The sequence below is a fragment of the Eulemur rufifrons genome, chromosome 5 (assembly GCF_041146395.1).
Source record: "Eulemur rufifrons isolate Redbay chromosome 5, OSU_ERuf_1, whole genome shotgun sequence".
Classification (NCBI taxonomy): Eukaryota; Metazoa; Chordata; class Mammalia; order Primates; family Lemuridae; genus Eulemur; species Eulemur rufifrons.
Genome location: NC_090987.1, coordinates 10,512,517 through 10,527,384, shown reverse-complemented (window position 1 = coordinate 10,527,384; position 14,868 = coordinate 10,512,517). Strand labels below are relative to the sequence as shown.

At 49.2% G+C, this 14,868-nt stretch overlaps 1 protein-coding gene across 1 annotated transcript in view; it reads left to right on the top strand.

The window, feature by feature from the left end:
• Window positions 1–8,253, top strand: part of PHLPP1 (PH domain and leucine rich repeat protein phosphatase 1) — a 187,031-nt gene extending 178,778 nt beyond the window's left edge. The window contains exons 15-17 of the mRNA XM_069468353.1: window positions 576–770; window positions 3,360–3,588; window positions 6,094–8,253. Coding sequence (XP_069324454.1) covers window positions 576–770; window positions 3,360–3,588; window positions 6,094–7,263 — 1,594 coding nt within the window. The 3' untranslated portion in view covers window positions 7,264–8,253. The remainder of the gene's footprint in view (window positions 1–575; window positions 771–3,359; window positions 3,589–6,093) is intronic.
• Window positions 8,254–14,868: the final 6,615 nt, after the last annotated feature.

The window sequence follows — 14,868 nt, the reverse complement described above, 5'->3', positions numbered from 1 at the left end:
CAGGAGTGAGCTGGGCAGGCATGAGGCTCTCCCAGGGACCATCAGCCTATGCTTCTTATTGTCCAGTGTCTGAACACTTGTTTTTTGGTTTTTTTTTTTTTCTGTTGTTTTTTTTCTGCCTTTTAAAAAAGTTGTTTGAGGCTTTTCATATATTTTTACATACTTCTCATGTATGTTTCATGTATTTTTCCCAGTGTTATAGTTGTCAGTCTGTTTTGGCCAGATGTGGACGTTCTCCTTAATAACTCTTTATTGAATTAGTATGTAGGTATGGATTCATAATTGTGTATGGAAATCTGTTCTTTCCCATGTCTCTTATTCCCCTCCTTCACTGCCATGTAAAAATAAACTCAGAAGAGAAGAGTGGAGGAAAGCACGTGCAAAGCACAGCATATGCCTCATTCTCTGCTCCTAGAGATTGGCTGGTACAAATTATCTGGGCTCAGTTTACCTATGCTCAGTCTGTCTGCAGCCATGAAGAAAGAGACAGCACTGGGATAGGCAAAACAGAGTCGGGCTAGGCAGGGAGCAGGCAAGCCAAGCAGACTCAGCACAGAAACGTTCTTGCCTTGCAGGTTGTGTGTTGCGGCCCTGTCGGTGAATAACTTCTGTGACAACCGGGAAGCCCTGTACGGCGTGTTCGATGGGGACCGCAACGTGGAGGTGCCCTACCTTCTCCAGTGCACCATGAGTGACATTCTGGCTGAAGAGCTGCAAAAAACAAAAAATGAAGAGGAATACATGGTGAATACGTTCATTGTTATGCAAAGGTAAAGCTCAGAGCCCCTGCTGTGTTTTCTTGTTCTTTGGGTGTTTGCACTCTGGTTAGAAAGTAGGTGCCCAGTGATGTCCATGCCTGGTTTTGAATGTGGGTATCAAGGTGCATTCAGGCGAGTTTGGTGTTACCTAAGCCCTGGGGCTGGGCTGGGCCTCAGTCGAGACATACTGGTGTTCAGACGACTTTGGAGAAGCCTGAGTCAATGACAGGGATTTAGTTTCTCCTAGAACTGGACTGCACAGGTTTGTACTGATTCCAGATTTTCACCAGATTGTTTGCAATACCCTCCTTCTTCCTAAATCACGTGAGTCCCGGAGGCTTTTCAGACCTTCTAGTAGGTGGACTGCTTCTTGAAATGTACTATTTCTATTTGTTGACTCTCTTGAAATACTGTCACTGGTTTGAGATGGTGCAAACCTGTGTGAAATTGAGATGGTCAGATTTTAGGCCAGGAGTTAAATCATTATTTATGTGATGTCTTCCCCTCTTATTAAGTGTTTACAGCAGTGTTACTGACAGAATCCTAGGCCATTGCCTGGAGCTTCCACTTGCAACAGAGCCTTATAGGTCATTGTGAAAATTGTGGAATGTTGTTTGTAATAACTTTTTAGAGCTGAATGTTAGAAGGATTCCCTCATTCAAAGAACTGTTCATTCATGACACCTTAATGGCTTTATAGGATGTAAAAGACATGCCTATTTATAAATATCGTACTACAGACTCTCGCTTATGTGGGCCCCAGAAGTGACAAGTGTACTAGTGCTCCAAACGTCATGGGAGCAGCAATGTTCTTCTCTCCCTCCCTGGATAACCTGCCAAAGGAAGTAGCTTTGTATCAGGGTGGAATAGTGTCTGCTGAGGAATGCTGTTCAGAGCCGCCTTTGGAGTTGCACCTCGTCCTGGATGGTTCCTCTCAAAGAGCTCAGCAGAGGCAGGCCCAGTGTGGGTCCTCGCTGCTAGACTCCCTCTGTCTTTCAGATTCTCAGTGAGCACGTACGATTAGCAATTGAACAATGGTAGTAGCTCATACTGAGCAAGCGCTTAATATGTACCAGTCATTGTTCTAAATACCATACATGTCATAAATGTTTACCAGTTAGGTAATGTCGCTATTCTTATTTTACTGATGAGGAACTGAGGTGCAGAGAGGTGAAGCAAAGTGCCCTAAGGGCCCGTAGTTGATGCAGCCAGGATTTGACCTTGGGCAGTAAGACTCCAGAGAATGTTCTAACTTCCGAGCACACCAGCTTTCTGTTTATATCACCTTCTTGTCCTAGAAGAAAAGCAAATGTGTCACACACCGAGACACAGGAACGTGCACACACACCACACCACACACACATATACCCTTCGCAGCCCCTAAGGGGTCTACTTTTTATGGACCCTCAAGCACTGGATAACAATTAAAAACCGAGAACCCCAAACTCTGTTTACTAGCTGTACTTTTTACAAATCATTGTGCCTATGAAAGGAAGAACATAGAGCTACCTCGGTAGGGCCTAGAGCCAAATCTGGTCCTGACACTGGAAGCTGGAGTTTAGAGGCCCAGACTGTAGGCCGTCTCCAGGGGCTTCGGGAAGCCTCTCAGCTTCCCTGTGTGTTAACAGGGTGGATGCTGTGCGATGAGCTCACGGTCCTTAGCGGACCCGCGTCCTCTCTGTGAGTGACCTTCTCATGCATCCACGCAGGCAGCCCTGGTCTCCATGGCTGCTCTTGCCACTTGCTTACCTCGGACGCCTGACCGGAGCTGACAGTACCTGAGGCTCAGCTTATAAAGCCAGGGGGGCCGTTTTTCTTAACATACCACTCAGGCACAGCAGGGACTGGGAGGTATCACCATTTTGTGGGGCTTGTGATGGGAGCTGTTTGCTCCTTTTGATTTTCACATCTTGCAGGTGCTTCATATATTCAGTAAGTCTGTGGATTAATGTCATGAATGAAAGGATAAATCACAAGCCTTTGGTGTTCGATCACTAGAGTGTTCGTTTTGTGAATTTTCTGGAATAGATAGTTCTGGTGCTGAAAGTCTTCATTGTAGAGGGGCAAGAACAGGAATAGTCCAATACTTAAAGGGTCATACCAGCAAACGTTCTTATAAAAGGGGAGGGGGCGGTCAGGTTATTCTGAGTGTGTCTGTCAGCGGGGCTGTGTGTTCCTACCTGCTCCTGTGTACACAGTCCCTTCAGTGTTCCTGTCCTGGGAGCAGAGGGAGCCGAGAGGTGGATGGAGAAAGCAGGGGTCATTTCCCTGCTGCCTTTGGAGTGTGCTGATAGGGCAGAGTGGGGACAAGGGGCAGCAGGCTGGACACAGCAGTCCAGGGGCTCCTGTGGCTTTTAATGGTAAAGTGACACTGTCTCCCAGTTGTGAGCAGCTGCCGCTCAGGGTGGGTGTGTGTGATGTCCGACTCCAGGGCTCCTTTCCTCTGGGCAGCTGAGCAGTGTGTGCTCTGATGAAAGAGGCCGGCCGAGTCCCGGGTTCTGCCTCCCTCCCGGCCCTGTCCGGTGCTGAGTCTTCCCGCGGAGTTAAGCCCGGCGTGTGACAGGGTGTATTGGAGTTTTCACCCTCTTTCTTCCGGTTCCAGGAAACTTGGAACTGCTGGGCAGAAACTTGGAGGTGCTGCTGTCCTTTGTCATATCAAGCATGACCCTGTGGACCCGGGAGGATCCTTCACCTTGACCTCTGCTAATGTGGGCAAGTGCCAAACAGTTCTCTGTCGAAATGGAAAGCCGCTGCTTCTGTCCAGATCTTACGTCATGAGCTGTGAAGAAGAACTGAAGAGAATTAAACAGCACAAGGCCATCATCACTGAGGTGAGGGCAGGGATCTTCCTCGGGGTGCGGGGAGGAGAGGACCAGGGCGCGGCAGAAACCAGCTAGGGAGCGTGTGCCTTCAAGGAATATTTTTGAAGTTGGTGTAAAATGAGAATTCCAAATCCATAATGTCACAAAGCACACTCGTGGCATGGGCTGAGGACACTGCGCTGTGTAGAACAGGAGAGCACGCTTGGCTGCCGGTGGTGGGCACCGTGCCGGATGCTGCACCGGCACCACTGCACCGCCCTCTCCGCGCTGTGCGAGGTTTAGTGGCCGAGGGCTCCACCCCAGATTCAAACTGCTGGTTTTCGTGCCCTAGCGCTGCCACGTATAGGCTGTGACCTTTAAAACCTCTCTAAGCCTCAGTTTTCTCACCTGTCAAGTGGAAGTGGCAATGCATCTGCCTTATCTTAGAAGGCTGGTGCGACTATAAACTAGAAGTGTCTGTGTAAGTGTTCACACCACGTATTCCATTTGGGTAACGTGGGGGCAGTGGTTGCCCCCACGGGCCATTTGGCAACGTATGGAGACGCTTTTGGTTATCACAGCTGGGGTGGAGAGTGCTACTGGCACGTGGTGGTAGAGGCCAGGGAAGCTGCCGAACACCCTACAATGCACAGGACAGTTCCCGCAAAAGACTTATCTGGCCCAAAATGTCAGTAGTGCTGCTGTTGAGAAACCCTGCAGTGAGTCTACATTGTGACAAGATCCATCACCAGCAAAACTTCCCTAATGGCTTCCATGAGTTCTCCTCCATTCACTAACTCATCATACAATGTCCATCTCCTGCAGTGTCCTGAAAAAATGATGTGGGATTCATCAGTGACCCCCACAGATGCACACCTGCCTTCAAGAAGTTTCCAGTCTTGTATTATTGATAAAACCCACAGAGCCATGCGTAGTTCATGGTAGACTCTGGTGAAAGTTTCTAGTCCAGTAGAGAAAAAGACTGATTCTGGATGGCTTTGGTAAGAGTCATAAGAAAGAAAGATACAGAAAGGCTCAAGGTACACCATGGGATTCTGTGGAAAGGAGTCTGTGTGTAAACTTTAGCTCTCTGCGTATTCTGGGAGCGGAGAGAGTTAAAGTGGACACTATGTCAGGGAGCAGACAGTCTCATATTGTGCAGAGTGTGTTGAATTAAATGCCCAGAGTTATGCCAACATGATTGGAAGGTTAGTGATTTCTGCTACGTAAGTGAATCACAGTTTGTACGTCAGACTTCTCTTGTTTTCTGTGTCTCTCCTCTTCACTTTTGTCTGCATCGCTGAATACTCAACAATGAGGTTTTGTTTTGTTTCTTGAGGCACACTCTGGAAACACATACAAATACACAAAACCATTGGTTCTAATGGACAGACATCTAAAGGAGAGAGCAGCACAGCAAGAGTAGTTTTTGCCAGAGTTCACGCTTGGGGGACAGATTGCACTACTACAGTCAAGGGAGTTTAAAATTGTGCTGGAAGCCCCATCTTACCCATTTTACTTCTAGGAGAGTGGCCTGCTTGTGAGTGGCGTGGCAAGGTTATGTGAGGAGTTGGGATAGCCCCCCCCAGAACAAGCAAGCACCTTACAAAATCCCAGAGAAAGGAAGGTGGTAGGATTACAAAGGAAGTAGGTGTTCTCTGGAAGAAGTGCCTGCTCATCCTAGACACACAGAAAGTTGCATTTGTCCTAGTGGAGCCTTCTCTGGAAGGAAGTGTTAAGCCAGGCGCACACAAAGGCACGTGATGGACCTGAGAACCCCAGGCTTGCACCGAGCAGGTACTCAGAGGAAAAAATAAAAACTCAGGTCTCATCGCTGGCAAATGGTCTGGAACTTTGGCTGCTGATTTAAATGGCACGAGCCCAGCTGAATTAAAGCCAGTCGACTTTGCCTTCTCCATTTGCCACCAGGAAATGAAGTTCAAGGAAATTGTAAGAATAAGAATTGGCACTTCTCCTGTAGCATCTGCCTCTCCACACATGGACATTCTTACCCAGCTAGTCACACCAGGATTTTCTCCACCATTTGAGTACTTTCAGTGTCTGTCCCCTTCAGGTCCCTTCTGGACCTTTAGACACAACTGCCACTCATCCATGTCCTGTCGGAGAGGAACATAAGATTTGGGGGCGTTATCTTGAAACATACCTGCCTGGTGTGTCTTTGCTCAGGACTGGCTTATTTCAGAAAGTCTCGTCCTGGGTTTACAGGAGGAGCTACTCAACCATGCTCTAAATGGCTTGCTTTAGAGAAGTGACAGAACTTGCTACCTAGTGTGAACATGGTGCCACCAAAGCAAATAGCCAAATCTTTTCCTTTTGTCCCGACTGCTGCTTACCTGTGCAGGCCCACTACCCCTGGGGCTTCTCATGAAGGGGACACGGTGACTGCTCATGTCTTCCTTGTGTGGGCCACACAGCACTTTCCCTGTGGTCCCCAGGTGGGTGGCCCAGAGGGAAGCTTCGCAGTTGCTCCAAGTGCTCTGTGTTAACTCTGTCTGGAAACCCTTCTTCTTCCAGGACGGCAAGGTGAACGGAGTGACCGAGTCCACACGCATCCTGGGCTACACTTTCCTCCACCCCAGTGTGGTGCCTCGTCCCCATGTGCAGTCCGTGCTCCTGACCCCGCAGGACGAGTTCTTCATCCTGGGCAGCAAGGGGCTGTGGGACAGCCTGTCCATCGAGGAGGCTGTGGAGGCCGTGCGCAACGTGCCGGATGCCCTGGCTGCTGCCAAGAAGCTGTGCACCCTGGCCCAGAGCTACGGCTGCCACGACAGCATCAGCGCCGTGGTGGTGCAGCTCAGTGTCACTGAGGACAGCTTCTGCTGCTGCGAGCTCAGCGCCGGCGGGAGCGTGCCACCACCCAGCCCGGGCATCTTCCCGCCCTCGGTCAACATGGTGATCAAGGACCGGCCCCCCGACGGGCTGGGCGTGCCGTCCTCCAGCAGCGGCATGGCTTCGGAGATCAGCAGCGAGCTCTCCACCTCCGAGATGAGCAGCGAGGTAGGGTCCACAGCCTCCGATGAGCCCCCGCCCGGGACCCTGAATGAGAGCAGCCCCGCCTGCCCCAGCGAGCAGCGCTGCATGCTCCACCCCATCTGTCTGTCCAACTCCTTCCAGCGCCAGCTGTCCAGCGCCACGTTCTCCAGCGCCTTCTCTGACAATGGCCTTGACAGTGATGATGAAGAACCCATCGAGGGTGTCTTCATCAACGGCAGCCGGGTGGAGGTGGAAGTGGACATCCACTGTAGCCGGGCCAAGGAGAAGGAGAAACAGCAGCACCTGCTTCAGGTGCCCGCCGAGGCCAGCGATGAGGGCATCGTCATCAGCGCCAACGAGGATGAGCTGGGCCTGCCCAGGAAGGCAGACTTTTCTGCCATCGGGACCATCGGGCGCCGGAGGGCTAATGGCTCTGTCGCACCCCAGGAAAGGAGCCACAACGTGATAGAGGTGGCTACAGACGCACCTCTCCGAAAGCCGGGAGGCTATTTTGCTGCCCCAGCCCAGCCGGATCCTGACGATCAGTTCATCATCCCCCCGGAGCTGGAAGAGGAAGTCAAGGAAATCATGAAGCATCACCAGGAGCAGCAGCAGCAGCAGCAGCCGCCCCAGCCCCAGCCCCAGCTGCAGCCGCCCCCGAGGCACTACCAGGCGGAGCAGCTGCCGGACTATTACGACACACCGCTATGACCCGGTCCGGGCCTATTTACAAAATAAACTAACCGAGAAAGACTGAGTTGCGAGAGTCTCCCAGGCTCCCATTAAACCAGGGGTTTTACTCCACGTCCTTATCCCAGACACTGTCCCCAACCTGTCTTTGCAGCTAATCTGTAGGTTCTCTTTCTGTTGTTTATTTTTTTTAAATACTGCTTTTCTTCTAGTGATGCTTTACCAATATGATTTAAATTTGTTAACTTCGTCCCCTAACATATCAGATATGTAAAGACAAAGAAGAAAAGGTTTAATATATTACAGAGAAACAGTTAATGATAATGTAATATTTTTTAAAATGGCTTTTTGTTTGGAAGGCAGGGCAGGTTGCCATTGCTAAATGATTTATTAATATTGTAATTCTGTATTTCTTGGGGGGGGGAGGCCTTTTTTTTTTTTTTTGTCTTGAAAATGATAGACATTTGTAGAATATGGAGACTAACTCCTAGGAGTTGCTTTACTCTGTCAGGTGACTTAAGTCACTGGGATTCACTAATTTTCTCTGAGAGAACAGTTGATTGAGAAATTTCTATTGTAAATAGCTCAGTGTTGTATAGTGATGCTTAAAATGTTTTGTAGTCTTGGCACAAGGACACAGCCTAAATAACTGACTTTTCTCTTCCTCTCCTTTGAGGAGCCCCCTGCCCCACCCCCCCACCTCACAACCCACCTTCCTTCATTGAATGAAGAGGCTGAGCAGCTGGGGGGGGTTCTGTCCAAAGGAAGCGGATCATAGGCCACGGGACAAGAACCTGCACACACAGGGCCCTGAAGCTGTTTTCCTCCCCTCCTGTCCCCAGCCTCCTGACTCTGCAGACACTTTTTAATTGTGTTCCTTACTGCTGCCACAATCAGCATGATTGTATAGAATTCCATTAGACCATTTACATACCCAGAGTTATATTAAAGCAGAATGCACAAATGGACATGTCATAATTTTTGTTATAATAAATACAAAATTTACAAGTATTGGACCCATCTGCTTTTGTCTCAGCAGCCAGATGTGTCTTGCAGACAATCACACCAGCTTGGGTTTGGACTGAATGGATGGATGTTGGGGTTATCAGATACTTCTGACTTGGCTATTTTTTTAGAAGGGAAAAACACCCAACAAATTAACCTACACTGAATGAGGTAGTGAAATTAACTTTATGGCTAGCAGTATAAATAGCTGATCTTACAGCCTTTGTAATTATGATGATGATGTAGGGTAGATGTTAAAAGGGGAATAGATAGAGGTTGCATAGAGGAGATCCCTGGAAAACTTCTACTCCCACAAAGCCAAGTTCATTTTCAATTTTCCCAGGGGCCCATGGATCACATAAACAGGTTAATACTCCTTTTATTTGAACAGTGAAAAAATGAAGAGCTGGTTGGCTCACACTGCAACGCCAGCGGAAACCGTGTGGGCGCAGTGGGGTGCACGTAAGATAGCCAGTATTCCTAACTGACCCGGCCATCTCCAGACTGGTCCTCCCGCCCGCACCTCCCTCCCTCCCTGTGCGTGTGGACGATACCGTTGGTTTTCATCTCACTTGGACCAGCTTTCTGGGAGACCTGTACTCCCTTTTCAGGCCTGCCCTTGAGTGGTACCTGGCTAGTTCAGTGACTGGCAGTTCATAGTTCTTACCTTGCAGACTTGGTGGTGGGCTCTCTGTCCCTCAAAGCCAGTGGACTGGCTTTGTTGTGGTAATGACCATACTTCATTTCCCTGTGGGGCTACTTGCACATGGTGCTCTTTGGAGATCACTAAGGAAGAAAAATCTGCTCATCTCAGCCCGGTGAGGGACCCAGTGACCAAGGGAGTTGAACTCCCCAAGTGCAAGCAGAGTGCTCTTTTACTGGAAGCCAGACTGTTTCGGGACCCCTGCCCCAGCTGCACTCACCAGCCCCCCTCGCCTTCCTCTGTCTGCCCCACTCCACATGGGTCAGAGCAGGCTGGACAGATCTCGCACCAGTGCTTAATTGCCCCTCAGAAGCCACTTAGTTCTTGAATTCCCCCCTGGGCAGAGGTCAGCTGTTACCGTGGGTGGTGCCGACCCAGGCCATCAGTGTGGGTATCTCCTACTGAAGCTCGCTCGCAGGGGGCAGAACCGGGGTGTGGTCATCAGAGGCAACGATTTCTTTGCTTCGGGGATTCTAAAACGGGCCCTGCAGCAGCTCCTGTGCCAGGGGCAGACCCTGGACTGAGAAGGTCTCATGCAGAGACTGGCCTCATTTCCCAACTCTTACCTCTGATATGGGAAAAAGGGATCTGAGACTTGGAATGGGTGTTTTTCTAAGTCCTCCAGGCAGTGCTTACTGCTGTGTTTCGTACTTCCTCGAGTCCCCTTGTGCACACGCTACATACAAGCTACTGTGGGGATTCAGGATGAGACTTTGCCCTTTGGGAGCTTGTGGGAAATAGGGCGGGAAGACAATTCAGTGAAGCACATGGTGAGTGACCAAAGAGGCACAGACTTACTAACGGGTCTCCACACTCTTGCATAGGAGCCTCTCCAGTTATTTCTGAGGAGTTTCTTTTCATTTCTGCTGTACAAAATAGCATCTAATTGTAACGGAGAGCTGCTTATACAACTGTAAAGCCCTTTCAGAATATTACAGTGCTTGATATGTGAAGATCCCTGAAGCCATGGTATCTGCAGGGTAAGTGTCAGGGCGAAGGGCACGCCTGCCTGCTGTGTTCCTGCTTCCTGCTGGGACGTCCGATAATTGGGAGCGGGAGGGGAGAGGGAGGAAGAGGAGCAGACGCTGAGAAGCCCTGGCGAGGCTACAGCCTTGCGAGCGGAGTGAACATTCCCAACCGAGCTTTTAGAAGCTGGTTGGTGTCGGGTCGGTTGCATGCTGCCCTGTGCGTGCCCGCAAGCCTCTGCGCTCGCCGGCCGCTCCCCGAATACCGGCTTGGACCGGGCACACCCGGGCCGGCGTGGGGAGACCCAGCCCGTCCGACCGCGTTTCTCTTGATCGCTTTTGACTCAGCGCCACCTGCTGGTAAGTTAGACTTTGGGTGGAAATGGGCTTAACTCCTTTTCGTTCTTTATCCTTCCTCCACTCTCCAAAAAGAAACGAAGCTTAGGAAGTTTCTTATGACTGTATTTTCCTAGACGCGTGATGGAAAGCAATCTTCCTGTGCCACTATTAAGTACAGCGGAGAAGCTGTATCGCATTGTATAGTATTGTGTATTGCACCTGTGGCGGTTTCTGCTTTGCAAGGTGGTGTAACTGAAGACAGCTGGTTGGTTCCTGTGATAGGCACCTGTTTTTCCATGGGAAGCTGACATGCAGAAATATTAAGATGTATAAACAGAATCATATAGCTTTGCTGGGAGAGAAGTCTATCTAATGTCCATTCAATTCGCAATTCCCCATTATCCATGCTTAGAAAACAAAGCAAAACAAAAAGCATGTGTTGTATGCTGTTGTATGCTCATAGGGTAACACCTGAGGGTCCACTCCCTGCTGGCATAGGGCCCAATGGGAAGGAAAAAAATAATTCCCGTTTGATCATGTGAACACTCATCAAAGGGTTTTTTGAATTCGTCCTTGACACATACAAGAAGATAGAATTTCTATAAAGTGTGGGGTTGTGGTATCTGCCCTACCTATCTCTACAGAGATCAAATTGGGTAATGTATTTAAAGTAATTTGTAAATAGGAGGGCCTTATTAAGAGTAAGTGTTGTTTTCATTGTTATAAATTAAGAACTAAGGGCGGTTTGAATGAAAATAATTGGGAACACAGCAAAAGTACCTTTATTAAGGTGGGCGAGATAGCGCACACCTGTAGTCCCACCTATTCGGGAGGCTGAAGTGGAAGTATCGCTTGAGCCCAGGGGTTCAAGTCCAGCCTGGGCAACATAGTGAGACCCCCCCCCGCCCCCGTCTCTTTAAAAAAAAAAAAGTACCTTGTCAAATGGAAAACTCTTAGAGAAACATCTACTGGAATTGTTATAGGAGGGAAAGATATGGTAATGGTAGAGAAAGTAGGCTTTTCTCATTTCTTGCCACTGAATTTCATTTTTCTTTCAATGCATCCCTCAACTCACTATGCAAATTAGTCTATGGAAACCTTGTTTTATTTCACTATTGTCATTCATCTGTCATGAACTGATTCTTACTGCCGAGTATTTGAAAGATGATTCTAAAGTTTGTTTTTTTTTTTTCCCCTAATCCTCACCCCAACCAGTACCAAAATTACTACAAAGCTCAGACTTAGTTTGGCAAACCTGTTACCCTGGGCACTAAGTGAATGTGGGAATTACATCCAGTGGGTGCGGCTTGGGCTAGCCAGGGAGAGCGAGCGCCCAGCTCTGACTCGCACCCACCTCATTCCCCAGGTGCGTTCATTCAACAGTGTTTAGGAAACGCCAGCAAAGAGCTGGCCACTGTGCTTGGCTTTGGGTCGCCCGCACAGGGCCTCGAATACACGATGTAGGTGTGATGGTGGCTGTGCCTCGTGAGAGCGTGAACCAGCATAAGGATGGCACACAGGTGCACACAAATGTCAGAAACCAGTCTGGAGGCCTGGCCTGAATTCAAGTCCCCATAAACAAGCACAGCATGTATGGGACTTCAGTTCATTAGTCCCTCCATTGTATTCTTAATCAGAAACACAGGGTTCCATCCTGTTCAAAGGAGAAACAATAGAACACTTGGAGAATTTTCTTCCATCTGCTCCTGACTAGAATTACTCCTATTGTCATTCCTCTCCTTTTCTAAGGACAAGGAAGGAGAACTGCTTCATACTGCAATTTCAAGTACTTTCTATTTATTACTGTTTCTTCAGTCTTATTCCAATAAACTTGTACTTTCCCCTAATTACCAATCTTACCTACTGCAAGACTTGAAATGGCAACTCAGATGATTTTCCCAATGCTGCACCTCCAGATGTTGACTTTCCTTGAACTCATTTATAGGACATTTGCTTTTCTGAGCTTTAAGAAAACTGCTCCACAATTAACATTTGGAGGTTCTTAAACCAGTTCCCGCTTAATAGAAATTGCCCTATACGCCAGGAATAAATCAAACACACAAAATAAATGTCTCTTATTTGCCTTACTATCTACGATACTTTTTAAGACCTATTCAATACTCCTCCTGGGGCACTTCTGTAGGTTAAAAATAGCTTATTGAAATGTGTGTCACATGCCTGCTCACCTTAAGAACAATAAGCCACACTTCAGCAATGCACTGAAACCACCAAGCAAGCCCATTAGGATTTTTTCCCTAGAAATGTCGTTAGGCATGTGTTACAATGTTGCCTGCATACAATTTGCATACTGTTTTCATGTAAACAGTCTTGAGAGTCCTCAGTTTTCAAGTTTAAGTGTCATCATTGCATTCCTAGGATTGCAGTGTGCAGGGTGTGTGTTCCGCCACTGCTCCTGGCACATGTTGCAAGAGATGAGCTGGGGCGAGTTGAGAAAGGGCAGCGGACGGAAACGCCGAGCACACCAGTTTGACCAGAGAGGGCTGTTTCCCTTCCATTTCGTTCCAGTCTGAGCACCAGTCTGGACACCTCGTCCCCACTTCTGGGCAGAATCCAAACTATGTTGTTCTCCCGAGTGGCTTTCTTGTGTTTTCCTGCTGGAGCTCCAGAGAGAGGCTCCGCGATGCCCCTTAAGAAGCTGCTGGGCGCCCACGTGACGAGTGGAGCACGCACTGCGAAGAAGAGCCGCACCAGGGGCTGGGAGAGGGCGGCAGGGACGGATAACAAAACCGCATTCCAAACGTGACAGCCCACTGGAGAGACCTGGCAGCAAGGAGTGCAGCGGGGTGGAGAGCGTGGGGTGGGAAGGGCCGGGACGTGCCCCAGTCTGAGCTTGCCAGTGGGCCGACTCAGGGTTCCAAAGGGCCGTTAAGCCCCAGCCCTGTGGTGTGTCCATTGGGAACTGGCTCAGTGTGAAGTTCTTGCTGTCCAGACTCTTCTGTCTGGTGACATTCTGAGAGCTGATACTAACTTTCCATCTCTGGTCATCAAAGAGGGACAAGTGTCCACATCCCTCAAGCTGCTGCCTCCCTGCTGCCCAGACGAGGCTTGTCCCCACAATGGAGAGCCATCAGCCACTGCACTGCCATGCCCAGGAGATGCTTCCTAATACACCCAGAGCTCTGAGGACACAGGAATAGATAAGAGAGACCCTTGATCTGCTGCTTCTCTGCTCCATTTTGCAGGATGTCCCCTGCCTGATCCTGAAGGTTGGGGGGTCCCACAGCCATTCCCTTTGCCTCCCCTCACCTGGGGCTCTTGGTCACTTCTGTGGCTGCAGCTGGGCTCATCGCCCACCCTCCTGGACACCCCCCACCATAACGTGGGCACCACAGCCCCAGTGGGGCCAAAGCCCTCCCCTCCCACCTCATCCCCACCCCACCTCCTGTCAACTCTGCATGCTCAACACCCCCGTGAGCCCCTCCTCTCCTTCGCCCCGCCTGTGGAGATGCTCGGTTTTCTTCCAAGTTATCGGAACAGATTCCTGGGGCTCCTCCCAGCCGCTTTCACTTTTACCCAGTTTGACTCAGTCTTGTCCTCCATGTGATGGCCCAGGAAATCTTTCCAAAACACTGAGTTTGCTCTCTCATCCTCCCTTTCTCCCAGCCCCCGGTACACACACCCTTTCCTCCCATCTCCTGATATTGTTAAAACCATGTTCTATTAGCTCAGTAGTCCGTGTTCATACCTTTGTGAACATGTAAATACTATTCATGGCTGAGCCGTGTAGTGTATTCTGATTATATTTCCTTTCATAAACAGGTTTTTATTTGTTTTGGAGGAAATACTTGTCTTTTTTTATTTTTTATTTTTTTACTCTCTTGGCTTTGTAGGTAATTACCATTCATTCATCCCTGACCTCTCCACAGAAGTGTGAGTATGTTCAGACACATTCACTGCTAATCTATCAGTTCCTCTTTTTCATAGCGACATCCCTCTAGCACCTCTGTCGCCCGTCCAGTCCAGACTCTTCCTCCCCAGGCTTGGGACAAAGCCGTCATCCAGGTGCCTGTCTCATCCCCAGGGACAGGATCACCTGTCCGTGAGTTCACACTTCCTTCATCTGGAGTGTTTCCCTTCATTTTACTGGGAAATGGTCTCCAGCAACTTCCTTGGAAAATATGCATAGGAAGTACATTTAGGAGACCCTCCCTGCCTGCAAATATCTTTATTTTCCCATAACACTTGATTGATAGCGTGGCTGGACAGAGAACTCGGGCTGGAACCGTTCTCCTTCTGCGTCCCCACAGCCTTACCCTGCTGGCTTCCGCCTTCCGCGGTTTCCATGGAGTCTGATGCTCTTCAGATACGTGGTCGTCCCAGAAAAATGATTGATTCTGTCTTGTCTCCAAGACAAGAAGAATGATTCTGTCTTGTCTCCAGTTCTGCGAACTAAAATAAAAATTTAAGCCCCCTCAGAACTGAATGGTATCTGCTTGGCCACAGATACCCTAAAAGTTGAGTTGCTGGGTATGAGAAGAGAGGTCAGACCTGCCTCATCATGCCCCTTCCCTTGGTGGGGGTATCCTTGCTAACGCACTAACAGGCCCAGGGCCATGCAGGACAGGGCTTGGAACACCCCTGCAGGTCATCCAT